This window comes from Myotis yumanensis, unplaced genomic scaffold (assembly GCF_028538775.1).
Source record: "Myotis yumanensis isolate MYYU_CA2020_CCGP unplaced genomic scaffold, mMyoYum1.0.hap1 SCAF_4, whole genome shotgun sequence".
NCBI lineage: Eukaryota > Metazoa > Chordata > Mammalia > Chiroptera > Vespertilionidae > Myotis > Myotis yumanensis.
The window spans coordinates 67,306,291-67,328,729 of record NW_027223755.1 but is presented as its reverse complement, the minus strand read 5'-3'; the positions used below and the strand labels follow the sequence as shown (position 1 = coordinate 67,328,729).

General features: G+C 35.6%; 1 protein-coding gene across 3 annotated transcripts in view; it reads left to right on the top strand.

Moving 5' to 3' along the window:
* PGGT1B (protein geranylgeranyltransferase type I subunit beta) overlaps positions 1 to 21,535 on the top strand; it is a 46,112-nt gene extending 24,577 nt beyond the window's left edge. For all 3 annotated transcript variants that reach the window (XM_070412484.1, XM_070412482.1, XM_070412483.1), the window contains exons 6-9: positions 5,227 to 5,272; positions 14,746 to 14,930; positions 16,802 to 16,910; positions 21,008 to 21,535. In XM_070412484.1, the coding sequence (XP_070268585.1) occupies positions 5,227 to 5,272; positions 14,746 to 14,930; positions 16,802 to 16,910; positions 21,008 to 21,189 (522 nt within the window). In that variant the 3' untranslated portion in view covers positions 21,190 to 21,535. The remainder of the gene's footprint in view (positions 1 to 5,226; positions 5,273 to 14,745; positions 14,931 to 16,801; positions 16,911 to 21,007) is intronic.
* Positions 21,536 to 22,439: the final 904 nt, after the last annotated feature.

Sequence of the window (22,439 nt, the reverse complement as noted above, 5' to 3'; positions counted from 1 at the left end):
AGGAGAATACCAAGTAGATATGTTATTCTTTCACACAATATAATTTAATCTTTTTATTGATAGCTATAAGGAAATCTTAATCTCAGCTAGAATTATTTTTTGTTCTACTTTTTAGTCTCTTATATAAAACTGGATAAATGGAAGTGCTGCTTCCCAGGTTTATTGCTTTCCAAATATTTTGATGCTCAGATTGTCCCAGATTTGGCCAGTGAGAACCCCTTCAGCAAGCTCTTTGCCTTTTTTACATAGCCCCTTCATTCTTAGAGCATCTCTTTGCTTTGACACAAGATATTTCTAGGTTCATCTTTTTCTTTTCCAGCCTCAGTTCTGGACTTAGTCATTTCTGCAAGGAGCCCTGGTTCTTCTTATTGGAGGGAGGGGTTTAGAAACCAGGATTTGTCCCAATATCAATGTGCTCATTGGTATTAGGACAGTATTGCTTCTAGCCCCTTCTCAGCAAGCAGAGGTAGGAAATGTATATATGTATGCATCTATACACAGACGCTCCCTTAAACACATCTATTTCTATTTCTGTATCTATTTATTTATATATTTAAAGCCAGGAGTTTATACTGATACTTCAGATTTCAATCCAGCATCACAAGATTCATTTTAATCCTCCTCTTTTCATTTGTCAGTGCCCTTCTCTGGCACTGACAGAGCTTCATTATCCAGAATGATTCTTTTTGTTTAGAGCCTGAGGGTATATATTCAGAATATTATATTTCAGAAATACTTAGTTTACTTCTTTTATTTTTCCCCTTTAATATTTTGGTATTTATTGGAGAAACAAGTTTGTTTCAGTTTGGGTTCCTTTTTAGGACATACCCCCTCCCCCATATACAGACATACACACACTCTTTGTTGATTTTATATACTTAATATGTGAAATATTAACCTCCCCTGGCCAGGTGGCTCAGTTAGCTACAGCATCTTCCCATATACCAAAGGTTGCAGGTTTGATTCCTGGTCAGTGCACATACCTAGGTTGAGGGTTCAATCCTCAATTGGGGTGGGTATGGGATTATTTAGGATGAGTAAGATTGACCATTTTCTTAACTCTACTTCCCATCTAAAAGATCAATAAAAACATATCTTTGAGCCCTGACTGGTTTGGCTCAGTGAATAGAGCGTCGGCCTGCGGACTCAAGGGTCCCGGGTTCGATTCCGGTCAAGGGCATGTACCTTGGTTGCAGGCACATCCCCAGTGGGGAGTGTGCAGGAGGCAGCTGATCAATGTTTCTCTCTCATCGATGTTTCTAACTCTCTACCTCTCTCCCTTCCTCTCTGTAAAAAATCAATAAAATATATTTTAAAAAAAAACATATCTTTGAGTGAGGATTTTTTTTAAAAAATGAAATATTAACCTGGTTCTGAAAGTCAGAACGATACAAAAATGTCTATTCAGAGATTGTAACTCATGGGGACCTCCTGTCCTTTTCATCATCCACTCCCATTTTTAACCACAATGTTTACCACCTTATTCTCATTTGCTCTGTAGGTAACCATTCTTACTAATTTTTGATTTGTGTTTCCTATAATTTTTTGATGAGCATATATGTATATTTTTATTTCTCTTTCAATTTTTTACTCAAAGGTACCATACCATAAATACTTTATTGCAGTTTGCTTTTTTCACTTAACATAGCTTGAAAATCATTCTGTATAAGGTCATAGGGATTGTCTTCATTCTTTTTTTAGATATATTAATGGTATTCCATGTGTACAGTGGTATGCCATTGTGTACGATGGTATGCCATTGTTTCTTTCAGCTAGTCTATGTGTAGAATACATATTTTCCAAATACAAACAATGTTGAAATTAATATGATTTTCTGCATATGTGCTTATGTATTGTTCAAGATATACCTCTAGGGTAAATTCCTAGTAGTGGAATTGCTTGATCAAAAGTTAATTACATATGTAATATTATTAGATATTCCCCATTTTCTTTACCGAAAGTACAGACTACTTTATATTTTCATCACTGTATGACAGTACCTGTTTCCATACAGCCTCACCACTGAAATGTGTTGTCTTACTTTGATTTTTACCAGTCTGGTGGGTGTTTTTTTAATTTGCTTTTATTACTAGAGGTCCGGTGCATGACATTTGTGCACTTCGGGGAGAGGGTCCCTCAGCCCAGCCTGCACCCTCTCACAGACCAGGAGCCCTCGGGGGATGTCCGACTGACAGCACTGCTGCGGAGGCGGGAGAGGCTCCCTCCACCACTGCTGCGCTCGCCAGCCATGAGCCTGGCTTCTGGCTGAGCAGCGCTCCTCCTGTGGGAGGGCACTGACCACCAGGGGGCAACTCCTGCGATGAGCATCTGCCTCCTGGTAGTCAGTGCGCATCATAGTGACCAGCCATTTGGTCGATTTGCATATTAGCCTTTTATTATATAGGATGAGTAAGATTGACCATTTTCTTAACTCCAGGACTATATAAAACAGAACCACAGGCCAAATTTAGCCTGCAATCCTGGTTTGGTGACCTCTAGTTCTAGTCTATTATTGCTTTTTTCTTTAGGTATTTCAAATTTGTGTATTTTTTTTTTCTTTGCTTATCTTTCATTTCAACCACTTTCTCATAGGCCCTTTTTACTTCTTTATCTCATTTTTATTCTCTTGGATATTTTCAGTCTTTCTTTAATGTCCCTTATTGTCTTTTCATTTGAGACTATTATTCTTTAGGCATCCTGTAATTTAGTCTTCATTTCTCAATTTATTTTGTCTTTTTCTTCCCTCTCTTTCCTGAAATCATTTAACTCTTTTTTATTTCTTTTTACTGATTATCCTTTTCTGGTTTTCATTTAAAATTTTCTTTTCACATTCTCAAAACTTGTTTGAAGATATGTAATTGAGTTTGGGGTGCTGTATGAGTTTTCTTCCACTTTATCACTCTTTGGGGGGAGGGAAGGGCAGATTTTCATATATAAGATGTTTTCATTTCAGTTGCTGTGTTTCAGCTTAGTTATTTTGCATAGATTTGCCTTGTTTAGTCATTTAGTGGATTGTGTTTTCTTTCAAGAATTCCTACTTTGATTGCCATTTTTTCAATGCAAAGAAACAAAATTTGATTTTTCTTTTTGATGAGTGTTGGCTGTTTTTTTCTTTTTTAGTGATAGGGAAAAGGTCGTGAGTTCTATGATTTTTCTGGTGGAAGAGCGGTTTTTTTGTTTCCCAAGTCTCTAAATTTTGCTCTTTTGAGTTTTCCTTTGCATACTGCCACCTTGACTTGCACACTCTTAACTCCCTTCCCTAAAGTTAGTGCTCAGTTTTACCAGAACTCTTTCAGTTCAGGCAGTTCTTGCTTTGCATGGTCGTGCCAGACTGTAAATGATGATCATGCAAACTAAAATAATACAAAGTGATCTTTTTTGTTGTTGTTGTTAATCTCACCTAAAGATATTTTTCCAATTGATTTTTAAAGAGAATGGAAGGGAAGGGGAGAGAAAGAGAGAGAGAAACATCAATGTGAGAGAGACACATGCATTGGTTGACAGCCAAATGCACCCTAACTGGAGCCAGGGATCAAACCTGCCACCTAGATACGTACCCTTGACTGGAATCGAACCTGTGACCCTTCAGTCCATGGGCTAACATTCTAACCACTGAGCAACAGGCCAGGATGATACTAAGTGGTCTTAATCATTCATAGGGAAAAATTATAATTGTTCTATGACCTTTGCAATTTTTTCAACATTAAAAACTCTCAGTTATAAATATATAGAGAATTTTTTTAATGGTAAAGCCAATATTTATTTAGTACACTGTAATTTAAAATATTAGCAAGATTGAGAATTAAAGTGTTTTCTTTGTAAAAAAAATTTATCAAGAGTAGCTTTGCATCTTATATAACTTACAATGTGGAGCAAGCATCTTTTCTGTCTTGGTAAATGATCATACTTCTTTATAAGTTTGTATCAACTTCCAACATTTTATCTTTTGCATTTTCATTAAATGCAGTGAATCTCTGTGTACCTCTCAGAGTACCTTTTATGTGAAGTTTCTTGCCAGCATCACTTTTCTAGAATATCTTCATTCTTTTCAACACAACTGCTTTGTTCATCCATGTAGATATTTTGCCTTTACCTAGTTCTTCTGACTGTAGCACTGCCAGCATTCTCATGATCAGCTGTTTCTTCTATAACTCTGTGTTTGTTCTCAGTTTCACTTCCACTGTTTATGCTTTTTGTTTCTTTACTGCACTTTCATCTTTGGTAGACACTATCATACCTCTTTTTATAAATTGTCATGTGGATTTATCACTAAGAGACACTTGCTGTATCTGCATGAACTGAGTAACATGTGCAGTGACAAATTACTAACAGGTTTTGAAAAGGATGATGTGATTGGTCAGTTGTCATGATGCATATCTGTTATTTATATAGTGATTTGTGGACTGAGGAACTAGCAGCAAGTTTGTATTTTATGCAATTGCTCATAGTTAATGTATAAGTGGTTACTGAAATTTGAGTCATATTGTGTTATTTAAGCTATGGAACCTTGAGTGTGTGCATATTGGAACTGTGCAAAGCAAGGACTGCCTGTATTTTGCACTTAGAGTAGACTATCTCTTTCAGGTAGAGAGTTTAGATCAGTCTCAGACTTGCCACTATCTCTCCTCCTCTCACTTCCTCACTGTTTTTCAGATTGCCCTTGCTCTCTGCAAAAGTGTCAGGAGTGGGAGAGATGACTTGCTAGGATTTTGATGTGTCTATTTCTATAGATAGGTCATTTGAAGCTTGAACATGTCTTTAAAACAAAAACTTAGCTTTGCTAAGGTTTTATTTTTATATAGTTGTATTGTTTTGATTTTGTAGGATATAGGGAGATTAAATTTTAGGCAGGCACCCCTATCTAAAAGCCTTGAAATAATTTTATTTTGTGTTTATAATGATTTTTGAGTACAAAATCTTTACATTTTTCTTATGCTCATATATTCTTGCAAGTGGGAGAGAAGTAAGAGTTGTGTCTTTTTATTGGGTAGAAATTGTATATGTGGGTGCTATCTTTGAATAATCTATTTTCAGAATGTGCCTAATGTATACATTTAGTAATTTGGTGTTGTTAATAAGACAAAAGCAGGTACTTGAAAATGCCTACATCTATTATTTGTGAAAAGAATGAATATTTTGGAAGACATAAAGGAGACAAAAAAAATAACATGACAACTTATTTATTATTATTTCCCTATTAAACCAAATAATGTTTTTCTTTTTCAGTCCTATGACAATGGGTTGGCACAGGGAGCTGGACTTGAATCTCATGGTAAGGCATCTTAAAATAAATGAACATGTAGTTTCTTTTGTTTCTTCAAATAACGTCATGATATCTTCAACATGGAGGACCTCAGAAGTTTGTCTCAGCTCTTGGTGCAGCCTGACCATCTTCCTTCCTACTTCTTTCTTTTGACACTGTTGTGCCACTTTGAACCTCTTCTAGGTCAGTAATCATTTATAAATTACTCAGACCAGAATTTTCATTAAAATATTTTGGGGTGATTTTTTAAGATACTGTTAGAAAATAGCAAGTTTTCTTCTTTGGCATAACACTAGAAGGGTAGGTGCAGGCTATTAAACATGAATCAGTGAATTTGTGAAGAAATGAAAGATTTTTATTTACCTTCTTTAATATAATTATCCTAAGTCATAGTCATAAAACATTTTGCCTCATAACATGTTCAATATATACATTGATATAATCTCTCCTTCCACATTTTTTCCTACTTTTGGCAGAAGCAGAATGGAGAGATAATAGTCACTTAGTTTGTCAGCATATCAGTAGTCTGAACTCTTTCAGACTGAGTATTTCCACGTGGAAGTTAATAAGTTTCCATGCTCCTTTTTTAAAAAAGAAAGAGGCTGCCGAAACCGGTTTGGCTCAGTGGATAGAGCATCGGCCTGCGGACTGAAAGGTCCCGGGTTCGGTTCTGGTCAAGGGCATGTACCTGGGTTGCGGGCACATCCCCAGTAGGAGATGTGCAGGAGGCAGCTGATCGATGTTTCTCTCTCATCGATGTTTCTGACTCTCTATCTCTCTCCCTTCCTCTCTGTAAAAAATCAATAAAATATATTTAATAAATAAATAAATAAAATAAAAAATAAATAAAGAAATAAAGAAAGAGGCTAAATCAAGCAGACTCTTTGAGTGAACTCCTTGTTTCCTCTTCATCACAGCATTTATTTTTGTGCTCACCTGTTGTGTCCATCCCTCTACCAGCGTGATACAGTGGAAAGAACAGGTCAGTTTTCAGGTCTCATCCTTGACACCAGCTGTGTGATCTTGGCTGCTCACTTAGTATTTCTGAGGGTTTCCTCATCAACAGAGTAGAAATAATTGTCTTTTTATTTTATTATTAGGATTTTATGAGGTAAAGTGGGTTGTAAACTATAAAACATGTATAAAAATATTTTTTTAAATATATATTCCTCAATCCCATATCCTTGTACTTTCCCTGGAACCTTGTCCTATCAGGTATCTTTTTCCCTCTCTCACATCTTTACTCCCTCTTTGATGTAGGTATTTGTAGTGTGTGTCACTAGAACCGTATAGAAGACTGTCTTGGATTTTCCTCTGAGGCCATATTGTAATTAGGACACCATAATTCTTGTATGTGCCTGAGTCTGTATGAGATTGGCAGTGGGGTAAGCTAGCAGTAGCAATTATGTCACTGGTCATCACTACTTGGTAAGGAAGGATATATTTACAGTCCAAATAGGAAATCTGGCATCTATAAGAATTTCTGAAAAAAGGAGACATATGTACTACTGTCTGTAATACTTTAAACAATAAAATAAAATTTTAAAAAAAGAATTTCTGAAAAGATAGGGTCTGGTGATCATTATTATAAAGGTTGTTAATGGGCACTCTAGCTGAGAAGACACCTTACCAGTATAGGAGACCTGTGGGACAGACACTGTTCCCAAGAAATTGGGATTACATTCTGTGGAATGTGAAACAGAGAAGGGTCCTGTCAGGAAAAAAAATCTTGCTGAGTCACACAAGTAGTGATTTTGAGTCAGTACGATTTGCCTAGGATTGTACCCATCAAGATCATCAATGACTGTGATTCATGCGAAAAAGTTTACATCCTTCTTCTAGCTCTAAATTCACCATGGTAGGTTTGAGGCCTAAAGCCCTAGAGGAGAGCTTCCTAATCAGAGTGCTGCAGTACCATAAATGGGTTCTTGGTGTGCCAAGCTACTGCTCTATTAGCCTTTGTGGCAGCCAAGAAGCCCTGGGTGTCTGGAGCCCCTGGTAAGATGGCCTTTGGCTCGGAGCACCCTCCTCAGGATACCTCAGGATATCCTACAAATATCAGATACTCTTGTTCTTTTTGTGCTCTGAAGTTAGATAGGCTGAGAAGTACTATTCTAGAGGACTTTGGTATAGCCTTCCCTCCCTGTCTCATTTTATCACTATCTATAGTGGTAAGTAAAACCTCTTCCTAAATAGTAGTCCTGCAATTTGGTCTCTCTGCAAAGTCTTTGTATACTCCCTTTTTCTTCTTTCTATTGTTAATCTTTTTTGTGTGTGTGTGGAAATTATAAGGGAAAGTTTATTTAGAAAATGACAGGTGTAGTAGAAGTGAGACAGCTGGGCTGCGTAGGCTCAGGAAACAAGTTACAGGGGTAGAAGACAAGCCCTTGGAGCTTAGAGAGAAAGGCAAAGGTAACGCCTGGGGAAAAGTAGGTGGAAACAGAAAGGCGTGGGTGTGCTCCCTAGAGGGAGAGGGAGCTCTTTCTATTGTTAATCTTTTTAGAATAGTGGTCCAAATATACTATTTGCCTTTCTACAAAAATGGCTTGTTCTTTAATTTTCTGTGTGAGGCTTCAGTAACTTAGGAAGTTTCTCTTTTAAAGTTATGAGTGGTCTTTATCTCAAATCCAGTTTCTTTCTCATTCCTTATCTTTATTGAAGCTATTAACCTCTGCCCCTTCTTTCTTGAAATATCACATTCTTTTTGTCCTGCTTCCTGACAAGTTGTTTCTGGCTCCTTCACCATTTTGTTTCTTCCTCTGATCTCTTTACCTCAGCCCAACTTCCTTCTTTCTAAATCTCAGGGTTCTTGTACTTGCTGGGTTTTTTATAGATTCCTCCAACCTCAGCCCTTGCATACACCTGGCTTTATTTCACATCCTTTAGGTTTGGGTTCATATGATATTTTTGGATAAGCCCCCTGTTTACGGTAAAATTGCAAACCACCAACATACTGCCTATTTAGAATCACGTATCAACCACATATTCATACCCTACCCCTTTCTGGCTTTTTCTGCATATCACTTTTTTATATTTTAGCTATTTGTTCACTGTCTCCTCACATAATATAAGCCTCATGAGAATAAAGATTTGGGCCTGTTCTATTCACTATTGTATCCCCACACCTATAACATGTGTGGCACACAGTTGAATGAACCAGCAGATGGTTGTTTATCAATCATCCCTGTGTTGATGGCATCCAAACTATGTTTCCAAACATGTGCTATTGCTTCTCAGCTACATAACCCCCATTCGGTCTCTTCAGCATCCCAAGCTGCACATGTTTAAACCATTCCTCTCCTCTTCTTCTTCCCAAACCTGTCCTTGTTATTCAGGAATGTGAATTGCTACTACCAGAGAAGCCAGAAATCCAGAATGTTGGGTGTGTAATCTCTTGTTCTGTCATCATTTTTTTGTAATTTGCTAGTCACACCAGATGTCCCACATAAGTTACCAGTTTATAATGTTTGGTCTACAGACTAAAAGGAAAATAATTTTTTTTTGTTAACTGCTACTCTGTGCCAGCTACCATTTAGTATCATTTAATCCTGACACCAGCCCTCTAAGAGTAGTCATCTTTGTATTAGATTCAGAAAGGCAAAACTGTATGGATATGAAAGAATAAGGATTTATTATAAGAATAAGATTTTCCATCACTGTAGGAGACTGAGGAGTAGTAAGGTCCTAAAATGAGTAGTTGGTGGATTGGGGAAAAGTCACTGACAAGACCTCCTGAAGCACTGGCACAGGTGGGCAAGCAGGAGCTTGCAGGGGAATCTGAGAAGCCAGGCACGTCCAGCTGCCAGAGTGTGACTGTGGTGGAGGAGTCTGTGGAGGGCTGTTGCTCCTGCATCTGTTTATGGGCCTGGTGTCATAAGGGCAAGAAGTAAGAAAAACTTGGATTCCAAGTATATGGAGAATAAGGTCAAGCAGGAATCTGCCAGCACTTCTGCCTTTGTCTCCTGCCGCCCCTAAAAACAACCAGGGCACTGGCTACTGCTTCACTTCCATCTTACAAATCTTACAGATTTCTCTAACTTCAGGCCATACAGGAAGTTCTAGCATAGCTAAGTTCTTATAGTACAAAACCACCGCAATAATTACTGCTATTTTACTCAGAGAATTTATTATAGGCTGTAGAGAGAATGTATTCTCCGGTGTTCCTTCATGCCTCTTCACCTCTGGACTTTGCTAGTTCATTCATTCATGCATGCATGCATGCCTGAAATGCTTCCCCTCCGCCTGCCTTTTCTTGATTCCCTCTTCTTAATCTTCACAGTTTTACCCATCTTTCTATGCCTGGTTCCTGTGTCACATTTTCTGAAAACCTTTCATCATCTGGTGTCATTTCCCACCTCCATCCCCTAAGCCCTGAGCAGTTTCTCCCTTTTCTATATTTCTCTAATACTTGGTTCATACCATTTCCATGGTACTTACCTCAGTTTATTTTATCTTCTCTGCTAAATTGTAAGCTGACTATGTCTTATTCATGTCTTACTCCTAATGTGCTTGTATATCATAGTTGTTCAGTAAGTATTTAATGACTAGCTTATCCGGTATTCCACTCTGTATCTCAAAGCAAAAAAGGCTGAATTTGTGCTATGTACTTCTACAATTTGGTAATAATCAAGTTTCTTCATAATTCTGCAATCTAAATATTATTTAATACACTGTTATTTTGTTTTATTAATTCATCTGCTCTTCTCCAACTACTGCTTAGCTTGGAGCCCATTTGTCATGAAAGCTAAACAGGCACATTATACCCTTCTAGGCCATGATCATGTAATGATTCTATTTATCCTAGTGATTTTCTTACAATAGCACAGTTCTGGTGTTTGGGACAAATTGGATTTACCTGATTTGCTGGATGAATAATATAAACGTAAAAGTTCAGACAAATTAATTTGATTTCATGGTTCTTTTAAAATATCTCTACTCTTAATCCAGAAGAGAAGTAGTAAACTCTCTTTGGCTTAATTTCATCTAAGCATTCAGCTTCTTTGAATTTACCTCACTTAACCCTTTTCATGTGATATTGAAGTATAAAATGGTGTACTTCTTTATGTAACTATTTAGCTTTCTACTTTATATCTAGTTATATGTTAGTTGACCATCTTAAATTATACATTTCAGAGTACTTCGGTTCTTTTCAGATAATTTGATATATACAAATAGATACTCAGAGAATGCTTAAGATTGAGCTGTAAAACCTTAGGGGAGCAGTAAGTTAACTTATAACTGTGTTACACTTTGAAAGTATTAGTAAATCATAGCATAAAAAAACCAGAGTCGGGGACACCTTTGGCCTGCACCTGGAAGAACTTAAGAAGAACATTGTTAAAAGAGAATCTCTATGGTCCCTTCCTGTGATGTTTTATGATTGAGACATTGTGCATGCATTAATAATTTATACAACTGAAGCATATCACTTTAGGTGGCAAACTTTTAGCAATTTCAGGTGGGAATCTTTCTCTTATTTGTGCCTTAATATTTTTACTTTTACTAGTATATGCCTCTGATAAGGAAGGTTATTTTCATACCTTCTTCAACCAAGGCATAATAAAAATAGTTTAACCTTTACTTGAGGAATTCAGATCATTACCATGAGAAGCATTTCTTGTATTGCACTTTAATATAATAATGTAAAATAATATTACATTATTAGCAGAAGAACATAGCACAAATTCAGCCTTTTTTGCTTTTTTTTTGAAGCTTATGGGAATCATTGATCTAATCCTATTGAATCCTCAGAAGATACTCTATTTGAGTTCTGTACCTGATTTTTTTTTTTAAATATATTTTATTGATTTTTTACAGAGAGAAAGGGAGAGAGATAGAGAGCTAGAAACATCGATGAGAGAGAAACATCGATCAGCCGCCTCCTACACATCTCCCAATGGGGATGTGCCCGCAACCCACTGTACCTGATATTTTATAATATTTCTTAATTTACTTATTGTCAAGATGTTGTGATTCTTTCTGTTTTTATGTCTATCATAAGGCTTTTAATCCAGGTTTTTAGAACTAATTTTTTTTGGAATTTTGTGAAACAGCCTCTTAGGGGTAAATTTTGGTAAATGAATTTTAGCTTAAAGTATAGACTTTGTAATTACTGTTTTTGACTGCTCAAAACCCAAACTTCAGACATTAATATTTTCAAAATCTGATTTGAACAAAGATTTACTTTGAATTGTGCCGTTTTGCTTTAAGAGTCCTAACAAAGTAATTTGCATAGTAACAGTTAAATGTTTCATTTTACCTTTCTGTAGTTTTAAGGACAACATTCTATCAGTTTTATGTTTAATCTACATATATAAATGGCTAATATGCTAAGTGTCCCTCCGCCTGTCCGACCGGTCACTCTGACAACCGCTGACCACCAGGGGGCAGACACTCAACACAGGAGCTGCTGTGACATACACTCGCCATTTACAGAGAAACTGCACAGACCTGGTGCCAACAATGCAACACTTGGCTTCCCCCAAGTGGGACACAGGCCCCGCCATCATCCCGGAGCTTCAGCCCACCAAATTGCAGCCAACACTGCCATGGCGCAAAATGTGGCCCACAGCCCAGCCCAGCCCGGAAACAGTGGCTATGGGCATCGAGTAATGACATCATGTAGCAACGTCAGGCTTCCTCTCCCTAGTGACTAGCCTCCTTGGAGTTTCTTCAACCCAGGAATACAATTTGCTTTATAGCCAGGTGCAAACATTTTATTTATTTATTTTTTTTTTTAAACAGACAAGTACTTCTATATATATATATGTATATATGTATATATATATATATATATATATATATATATATATATATATATATTGATTTTTACAGAGAGGAAGGGAGGGGGATAGAGAGTTAGAAACATCGATGAGAGAGAAACATTCATCAGCCACCTCCTGCACACCCCCTACTGGGGATGTGCCCACAACCAAGGTACATGCCCTTGACTAGAATCGAACCTAGGACCCGTCAGTCCGCAGGCCGACGCTCTATCCACTGAGCCAAACCGGTCAGGGCAATATTTTATACTTTAACCAAATGTTTGTGAAGCATTTTTCTGTGCCTCATCTCATTTGATCTTCACAGAAGTCCTGGAGTAGGTAGATAGGAGACTCGGTAGAATCCTATTTTCTTTTCATTAACCGGAAAACAGAGATTTAGAAAGTGTAGAAACTTGACCTAACTGAAAAGAAGTAAGAAATGGTGGACCTTGAAAATGACTTCAGGTTTTCTCACTGTGCAGAATATAGTCAAACACTGCTGCAGTTAAATATTTTACCCTTTGTTTTCCCTGCATGATCTACAATAATAATCTGCTTTTTGTTGATATTTACTGCTGTGTTGCTGACAATTACCTGAAAAAGAAGTTGGGGTGCTTCACTGGGCTGGAAAAAGTTTAGCTACATCAGAAAGCAGTTCTAATTAAGCAAGTTTACTCTATATATATAAAAGGCTAAGTTGACTCGTGTATGCGTGATACATATAAAGCTCTCACTGGCATCAGTCGCACATGCGTGTTTCAATCTGTCATTGTCGATCAGGAATTTGGTTGACACTTCTATTATAGAGAAAGGGTGAATATCAGTATTAAAATATTCTAATTAATTTCCTTTCAATGTGCACAAATCCGTGCACTGGGCCACTAGTGATATTATAATACCTGACCTGAAGTCATTGCCAGATTTTCATGAAAGAAAAATTAAAACTAGTGGGTTATTGAAGAGGAAATAAGATTGAGAGTTGCTTCCTAGAAATTATTCTAAAAGATTATGATAATTTTTTTTACTTTTCTGTTTTATTTCACTCATGACTAATATAGATCACTGAGCTAATTGGGGAAAATTCTAAAGATTAAATAGTTTTTACATACAGTAACTCATTTGATGTTATAGCTGCCTTAAGTTTCTACAGGGAATGCTCACTTTTCCTTTTCCAGAGAACACATCCAAGATTTGTAACACCAAAAGGAAAATTATAGGATGAGGAATATTAGGAACTATCATCTATTTAAATAGCTGAAATAAAAATTACTAACTGAAGTTGTAATAAATTGGAAATACAAGTATTTTTAAAATTGTTTGGAGTTGACAACAAATAGTGCCCATGGAAAGTGTTGTTTCTTTTCTTTATGTAACAATACTGACTTTTCACTTTCTGAGGAAAGTAATTGCCTTTATGAGCATATTGGTTTCCTATTGCCGCTGTAACATTTTACTGCAAACTTGGGGGTGTCAAACAACAAAAATGTATTCTCTTACAGTTCTGGAGGCCAGAAGTCTGAACTTCATCTTATGTGGCTAAAATCAAGGTGTCCCCGGGGCTAGTTACTTCTGGAGGCTCCAGGGAAGAACCTGTTCTTTTACATCTTCCAGCTTCTGGTGGCTGCCAACATTCCTTGACTTATTGCCACATCTCTCCAGGCTCTGCTTCCATAGTCACATTGCCTCCTCTTTCTGCAGTTTAATCTCCCTCTGCTCTTGTGGGTGTATTTAGGGCCCAACCAGGTGACTCGGGTTAATCTCCCCATATCGAGATCCTGAACACAATCACATTTGCAAAGTCCTTTTTGCCATATAAGGTAACATGCACACGTCCCAGGGATTGGGACCTGGATATCATTGGGGGGCACTATTCAGTCTACTGTAGTGAGTATGGACACTCACTGTGCATCGACTTCCAGCTTTCTTCTCCCCCGCCCACACACACTCTCCCTTGCTCAAACTTTGCCTCCTTAAATTTCTTAAACCGACTAGGTATCACATCTGCATACCAGCTTCTAGCTTGTTTATATTATATGTTAAAATTAGCTGTAGCTTCAGGCAGATAAAACCTCAATTCATAAGTAATACACTATCTTTAAGGGAATTAAAATCTGACTCAGGTGGTAGAGTCCTAGACAGGGAATAGTAGTCTGTTCTATGTTTTAGTTTCAGCTCTGCCATTAACCATGTAACTTTGAACAAGTTTTTTAGTTTCCGTAAGCCAGTGATGGCGAACCTATGACACGTGTGTCAGAGGTGACACGCAAACTCATTTTTTTGGTTGATTTTTCTTTGTTAAATGGCATTTAAATATATAAAATAAATATCAAAAATATAAATCTTTTTTATACTATGGTTGCAAATAGCAAAAAATTTCTATATGTGACACGGCACCAGAGTTAAGTTAGGGTTTTTCAAAATGCTGACACACCGAGCTCAAAAGGTTCGCCATCACTGCCCTAAGCCTTACTTGTTTTCATAAGTAAAATGTTTCTTATAGCTTTAACTTATTTTAAATTCTTTCCTGTTTCATCAAATTAATATGGAAGGCTTCCGTGTTTAGTGGCTATTTAAAATTATAGTTGTCTTAAATTTAAACTACTTTTATTTCACTATTTTCTAGAATTATTTAACCACTTTTTTTCCTCCGACCATTTTATATTATTTTCCTAGGCATCTGTTTTGAAGTATAAAGAACTATGTGGTTTTGATTAACAGGAGGCTCAACTTTTTGTGGCATTGCATCGCTGTGTCTCATGGGTAAACTAGAAGAAGTTTTTTCAGAAAAAGAATTGAACAGGATAAAGAGATGGTGTATAATGAGGCAACAAAATGGTTATCATGGAAGACCGAATAAGCCTGTAGACACCTGTTATTCTTTTTGGGTGGGAGCAACTCTAAAGGTAAGAGAAATAGTAAAAATGAGAAACCTATGCTCTCTGTTAATATCAGCTGTGTTTAGAGGGTTTGGTCTTTGTACTATTCATTAAATATTCTTTGGTTTAGGCTACTGAGTTTTTCCTGTTGCTCTGGCAAAGCCAGTGTCTACATGGTTTTTCAGTAGAATTCAGTTATCTGTCGTACTACTTGAAAATTTCCATTCTTACAATATTCAAGTGGCCCAGGTAAGAAAGTAGGCATAAAAAAAAAACTTGTTACTGAAACTGATCGGTAGTCCATCTAGAGCATGGATCTGTCTAAGCATACCAGTAAAGAATTTATGGGAAGATATTAATCCTAAAAGATAAACCATGGGCCATTTCTTTAAAAATCATTTAAGGTTTTCTATTTTTGTTTATTTATGTAAACCGTCTGCAGTGTATTGATTGGTATGTTTTCCCCCATCTCTACAACATTTTGATACACCTCATTCCATAGGGTTATTAGCCACTACCTACAGGTTTTCTCTTTTTAAAATTGCCTTTCACCTTTAAAAAGTATCACCTAGTTATGATATTCTAGAATCTAACAAAAGTCTATATTCATCTTCTATATAATTTTCTAATTATTTCTCTTAGACAAAAACTCATACATATGGTTGAAGTAAATTTGAAAAACAGAATGGCCCTAACCGGTTTGGCTCAGTGGATGGAGCGTCGGCCTGCGGACTGAAGGGTCCCAGGTTCGATTCCGGTCAAGGGCATGTACCTTGGTTGCGAGCACATCCCCGGTGGTGGGTGTGCAGGAGGCAGCTGATTGATGTTTCTCTCTCATCAGTGTTTCTGGCTCTCTATCCCTCTCCCTTCCTCTCTGTAAAAAATCAATGAAATATATTAAAAAAAAAAAAAAAAAAAAAAAAAAGAAAAACAGAATGATTTCAAATGAAGGCAAGAGCCCCCTTCCTCTCTCCTGTACCATTTTTAATTTTTTTTAATTATGGAAAATTTCAATATATTCAAAAGTAGAGGGAATAATTTGGTGGGACTGTGTCCAACATCAGGATTCTAAAGCGTCTTTCCTTATATTCTATTAATTAAATCAAAATGAATAAGTTTGTTTTTTATTTGTACCATAACTTTTTATTGGTTTGTTTTTATTTTTGAGAAATAATGCTTTTTCATTTATCACTTATACCCTCCGTGCCTCTCTGAGTCATTAATACACTTTCAGTTGCTTTGTGTCTTACAGAAATCTCTTGAACTCTCTTGCCTACTGCTTACCACTCCCTTCTCGTTTACACTTTGATTTATCCTTTTATTTTTTTCTACTTAATGGGATCTTAAGAGAGAGAACAAATAATACATGTCATAAATCTTTAAGCTACATAATTTTTAGGCTAAAATTATATTTGTCTCACCTTTTATCTTTCCTAATTAAAAATCTATAATATTTTTCCTGTTCTCAAACAAAACTGTCTCTAGCATTTGGTTAATAAATTTTGTTGCTCTTTTATGAAATATTTTTAGTTCTAGTTTCTAACAGTTTGTAACTTAATAACTCAAAAGCTTATCATAAGAGTTAAAATATGGTAGATAAAATTGTACTTTTTTAAGTGACTAAAGAAGTTGAACAGATTTGTGAAGTTGTGATGAAAAGAGGTTAAGTGGGCATGGTTCAAAAGAAGGAAACATTGAGTGGGTCAAGAAATCAGGAGAGTAAATTTGATACGATAATAAAAAAGATAATGTGGTTGACTAGTTTTAAGTGCTCAATTCTCCAGAGGTTTGCTCTGAGAGCCTTAGCTTGAGAAAAGCGTATTTAAATGATATAGATCTGAAATTGGTCAATATGAAAGTTTTATGTCAGTAAATTTATATTTGTCTTGTTATTTCAGCTTCTGAAAATTTTCCAATACACTAACTTTGAGAAAAATAGAAATTACATCTTATCAACTCAAGATCGCCTCGTAGGGGGATTTGCCAAGTGGCCAGATAGTCATCCAGGTAATTTTTTTTTTTTTTGTATGAATCCAGAACTTTCCTTTTGTTTATTTCTTGACTAAACCTTCAAGCATCTTTGTCAGAAAGGACATATAGGAAATTTAGCCTTAGTTGTAAACTTACATTAAATAATATGTTTTTTTAAAAGGTAAGTGAATTGTTTAAGTTTAGCGTAGATTTAGGGTGTTGGGGGTATAAAAGAAGGGTTTGATTATCAAGATATATTGGTATAGTTTACATTATTTTCTAAATATTTTACTTAGCAATGTTTTATTTCATTTGAGGCAGTAAGGCAAGTAGTCTAAATAAGCCCTGTCCAAATTACAGAATCATTTGATCCATCCAAAATCTTTAGGATTATTAGCTATCAGTTGAGCTATATAGAATAAATTGCTCTTAATCCAAAAGGAGGAACTCATTTTTTACTCTTTTCAGAAATTACTAAATCAAAAATCTCAAATCCTGAATACAGGTGTCCCTCACTGTCCAGACTTTTCTTATCTGAATTTTGGCAGATTAAGTTTCTTCTTTAGATGAATACTTTTGCTATGTTAACTCTCACTATTCACTCACTATCTAAAACTCAGGAACCTGATAGATTCAGACAATATGATAATCTATGCTTTCCAAACTCAGGAATGATATTGATGTGAAGAGTAAAGGATTCTTGCATTTCATAAGTACTTTTAAATGGGTTTTTTCAAATATTGAAAACTCTGTATTAATAATGACATTTCTTCAAAATATGTGGATATTTCTGATATTTTCCAAACCTTATTATAAGCTGCATACTCTTAATATAAAACTGCTTGCTCAGTAACTACTATAGGCCCTTCAGACCTCACCTGCCAATTGAACTCATTATTTGCATGCTCTACCTGGCCCCAAAACTCTAGTAGCACTAAACCCAAGTTCATGCCTAGGATTTTGCAGAAGTCTTATCATTAGTCTTCTTGCCTCTAGCCTTGTCCCCCTCATATTGACACCCTGTATGTGTGTATGTATGTGTGCTTAAAGAAGAGGAGAAGGGCCCTAACTGGTTTGGCTCAGTGGATAGAGCGTCTGCCTGCGGACTGAAAGGTACCAGGTTCGATTCTGGTCAAGGGCATGTTCCTTGGTTGCGGGCATATCCCCAGTAGGAGGTGTGCAGGAGGCAGCTGGTCGATGTTTCTCTCTCATCGATGTTTCTAACTCTCTATCCCTCTCCCTTCCTCTCTGTAAAAAATCAATAAAATATATATTTAAAAAAATAAAAAATAATAAAAAAAGGAGAAGGGACCAAAGCTTTTTTCACTCTCTCAAATGGATCTCTAATGCAACAACAAAAAAGTTGAGAACCTCTAATCTAAACTCTTCTATTAAATCTATTTTAAAAATTCAAAGACTTTCTTAGCACTCAGTCAGTTCTTTGGCATGGCACACAGGCCCTCCCGGGATTTGGCTCCTCTTCCACCTCTAGCATCATTCTTCAGGCTACTACCCTACCCCCTTATGTTATTACCTCCAGCATAATGAATCTCTTTACAGCTTCAAAAAAAATCACTGAGAATTCATTAAAAATTATTTAGAACACTGACATTTTTAATAAGTAAGTTGAAAAATTATTAGCTATAAATATATGAAACTAGATTCAAGAAATGATTGTTTTTGCAGCATTGTAATAGAATCATGGTTTTTATTATTAGCCTAGAGCCTCTTCAGTTCATCTCCTATTATTGAACTGCTATTGTTGGGACATGTACTTGAATCAAAATATAAATAAGGGGATCATACAATTATATTTTTGTACCTGAAATGAGCAGGAATATTACATCCTTACATCCATACTTGTATTTTCATGCAAAATATTCTCCTTTAGAAAAAAAATGTACAATGCTTTTAATTTCTAAAGCAAATTCATATTTTTAAAGTTTTGGTATCTATAACACATAGCCATAGATATGTTAAAAAAGGGACTCAAGAAAATTATTTTGGTCTTGGTGCCATTTTTTTTCAGCTAGTGCATGGTACTATTTTAACAAATAATGTACTATTTTAACAAATAATGGAAATAGGGAAATGACATACTTGAAATACCTTTTGAGTATTTACAATAGCTTTTTGAAAAAGAAAATTCTTGAAGCTTTTTTCTTGCAAGATCAGTTTCTATAACATTTGTGTGAATACTTCGATGTAATACTTTTTACGGATTATGTTACAATGTCTTCAGAGCCTGTACACTACAGAACATAGAAAGTCTTTGTATGATAAATTGAACTTATGTGGATAGACCTGAGACCTTTTCCTAAAGCCTTTATAAAAATTATTTTAACAAGTCTTTAAAATTATCTTGTTATTGGTTCTAATAAATCTAATAACCAATTTGACACAAGGAGATTTTACATACACTTATAGAGGAAACTTGAGAAAAGAATGTATTTATAATCTATCTAAGTGCTTGAATACCAAGAGTTTTCTTTTTACTATTTGAGGTTTGAAACAATTAACTGCTGGTTCACTGGATTTTACAAGAATCCTTTTGAGAAAAAAATTAATGTATTTGTACATTAATTGGAAAGTGTAAGGCCCAATTTTATGTTATTCTGGATGTATTTTATTTCTCTTTCTATTGCATTCTTTTCTGGGAAAGTTTCCTATTGTCTAGATAGTAAAAGTTAATGTTGCTCTGTGTCTTTTATAATTTTAGAATAACTTCAAAGAACATATAGTAGTACAGGGAAAATGCAAATTTTTTTTTTTATGGTTTGAAAATTAGAGGAAAATTAGCCAGAAGAAACCTAAGTATTCTGTGAAAAGACAAAGAAGGGCATTAACATGGGCCTCCATTAGTGAAATAACTTTTTCACAAATAACATTGAGTAAGCACAACTATTTATCATTCTGTTTTGAAAAGTAAATTATACTTGCCTAAGTAAAACTTATTCTTTAATTCTTTGACAAAGTTTGACTTGGTAAGATGTTTTGAACTTTAATAGCTCTTGAGGTCATAAATGATGGCCAAATCAAAAATAGAAAAAAAAATTTACTGCTACAAAATCTGTTTTTTGTAGTGTTCCCATAACTGCGGAGCTCTGAGCTCTTTAGAAGTCCAAATAAGGCTCTCAGACAGGCAACAGCCATGTGACTTCAGTGGCCACTTTAACGGAAGAGGGTTTCTGACCCCTGAAAGATGGGAAACTAGTGAGAACAGTGTAGAAGAATTGTTATGGTATGAAAACTCACATTATTATAGCCAAATAGAATGTAAGCTTGCTTTTATTTTCAGGTCAGATATTTTTAGAATGACTGACAGTACCCTAAATTGGAAAATTAAATATGGTACAGCATTCCAGAATGGATTATTTTGCTTACGTGCCTTTCTTTTAACACACCGTTAGGATAATATATAGGGTACTGTCAGAAATAAAACTTAGAAGGGAAGGGTGCTGCTACCTAGGTTCAGGGGTTTATTTATTTTCATTTTTAAGAAAATATTTTCCTGTTATGATAATAGACTTAAAGCCCCTTGTTTCCATATTCTATAGTAAGCAAAGGGGAAACCCCACTACAGTGAGAAGTCTTTTATATTACTGCTACTTTTCCTTTTTGTCCTTTAGTCACAAAGTATGTTGGAAATGTCACTTCTTCAGCTAGGAACTGTTTTCCTTTGTTAATATTATTGTCTTGAATAAAATATCAGATTTTGATTATCTGGTTTTTTTAACATTGGTGTCTGAGACTTTGTGAAAGCAAATATTTCAAAAACTATATTTAGAATTTTTTAAAATTCATTTTTTTAAAATATATTTTATTGATTTTTTTACAGAGAGGAAGGGAGAGAGATAGAGAGTTAGAAACATCGATGGGAGAGAAACATCGATCAGCTGCCTCCTGCACACCTCCTACTGGGGATGTGCCCGCAACCCAGGTACATGCCCTTGACCGGAATCGAACCCGGGACCTTTCAGTCTGCAGGCCGACGCTCTATCCACTGAGCCAAACCGGTTCTGGCTTTAAAATTCATTTTTAATGTAGTGATGGGCTGATAGATATGCAGCTAAAGTATTTTGTAGCATGCACAAATTAGAATGCCTATTGTGACAAAAATGCCTCATTTTCAGATGCTTTGCATGCATACTTTGGAATTTGTGGCCTGTCTCTAATGGAGGAAAGTGGAATTTGTACAGTTCATCCTGCCCTGAATCTAAGCACACGGACTTCTGAACGCCTTCGCGATCTCCATCAGAGCTGGGAAAACAAGGACTCTAAACAATGCTCAGAGAATGTACACATCTCCACATGACTGACTTTAGACTGGGAGGGTGGGGGGATTTGTAGCATAACTGTAGCTCACGGTTAAAAGCCATGTATAACCAAGTGTGCTCTTTTTTTAAGAGGTAGAGTCTTACAATCAAATCTTGTGCTGGTGTCACTTTGGAATGTGGTCTTGAGCCAGTATTTGTAATGGGTTTCAAGAAAATCTTTGAAGTTTGAACCACAATGGATTCTGTTATGGTTCTTAAATGTTTGTACTGTATTTCTAAGAAGTTCTTTGAGGAAAATTAACTGTGTGTATGTAGGTTATCTTTTTTAAAACTCTTCAGTACAAATTGTATCATATTATAAAAGAAATATTCAAGTTTACAGTTCACATAGCGCTGATAATCTTTGGGTGAACACTTAGTGATCATTTTAAAAGCTTGACAGCTGATGGTAGAAAATTGCTTTAAGAATTAAGTATCTGGGATTACTCTTTGAAAACAATTGATCCCATAATTTTTAAAAAGAAGGACGACTTATTTTGTCTCATTCATAAGTGTGTGCCAATTAAACTTGTGTGGGCTATACCAGTATAAATGAAATTAACCTCATAGCAAGAATGAATAGGCTTAACTAACACAATAATTTTCGTAAAGGGAGATTGTTTTAAGAAGACTATTATGTAACTGTGGGAAAAGTAATTTAATTGTATGTGATAGTGAATGGAAGTTTTGTGCTGTGCAGATCCTTTATTTAGGTGTTGCTGGGGTGAATAACAGTTATGTTTTACTTTAATCTCAAATTATTAGTTCCTGTTTTTTTCTTTTTCCTTATGGGGAGAAAAACAGTATTATCTGGTAGAAAAGACATTTAGTAGTTTTGTTTATTTTTCTGAGATATGTGATATCATGATTTATCCTAGTACTTTTACAACAGTTATTTTTAGCCACTTGGATTTTATTCTTAGTTTGTTGCCCCATGCTTTAACTTTTCTAATTTCAAACTGATAATTGCTTAATTTTTTCAAATTTAATAAGCAAAAATTTAATTGAAAAATAGGACTGCTCAAGTAAATTAAATGGCTTAGCTCCATATGTGGCCATTTATGTTTTTATATTTTCAGGTAAGTTGGAGGGAAATGTACTATTTAAGGGTTAAAGACGAGAGTTTGGTTTTGTTCTTTTTGTCTTGTTTGTTCTGTGAACTTGCTCATTGTAAAGGAGGTAGTATAAAAACTCATCTGGTCAATAATAAGTTATTCAGTAAATCACATCAGTCACTATTGCTCGATGA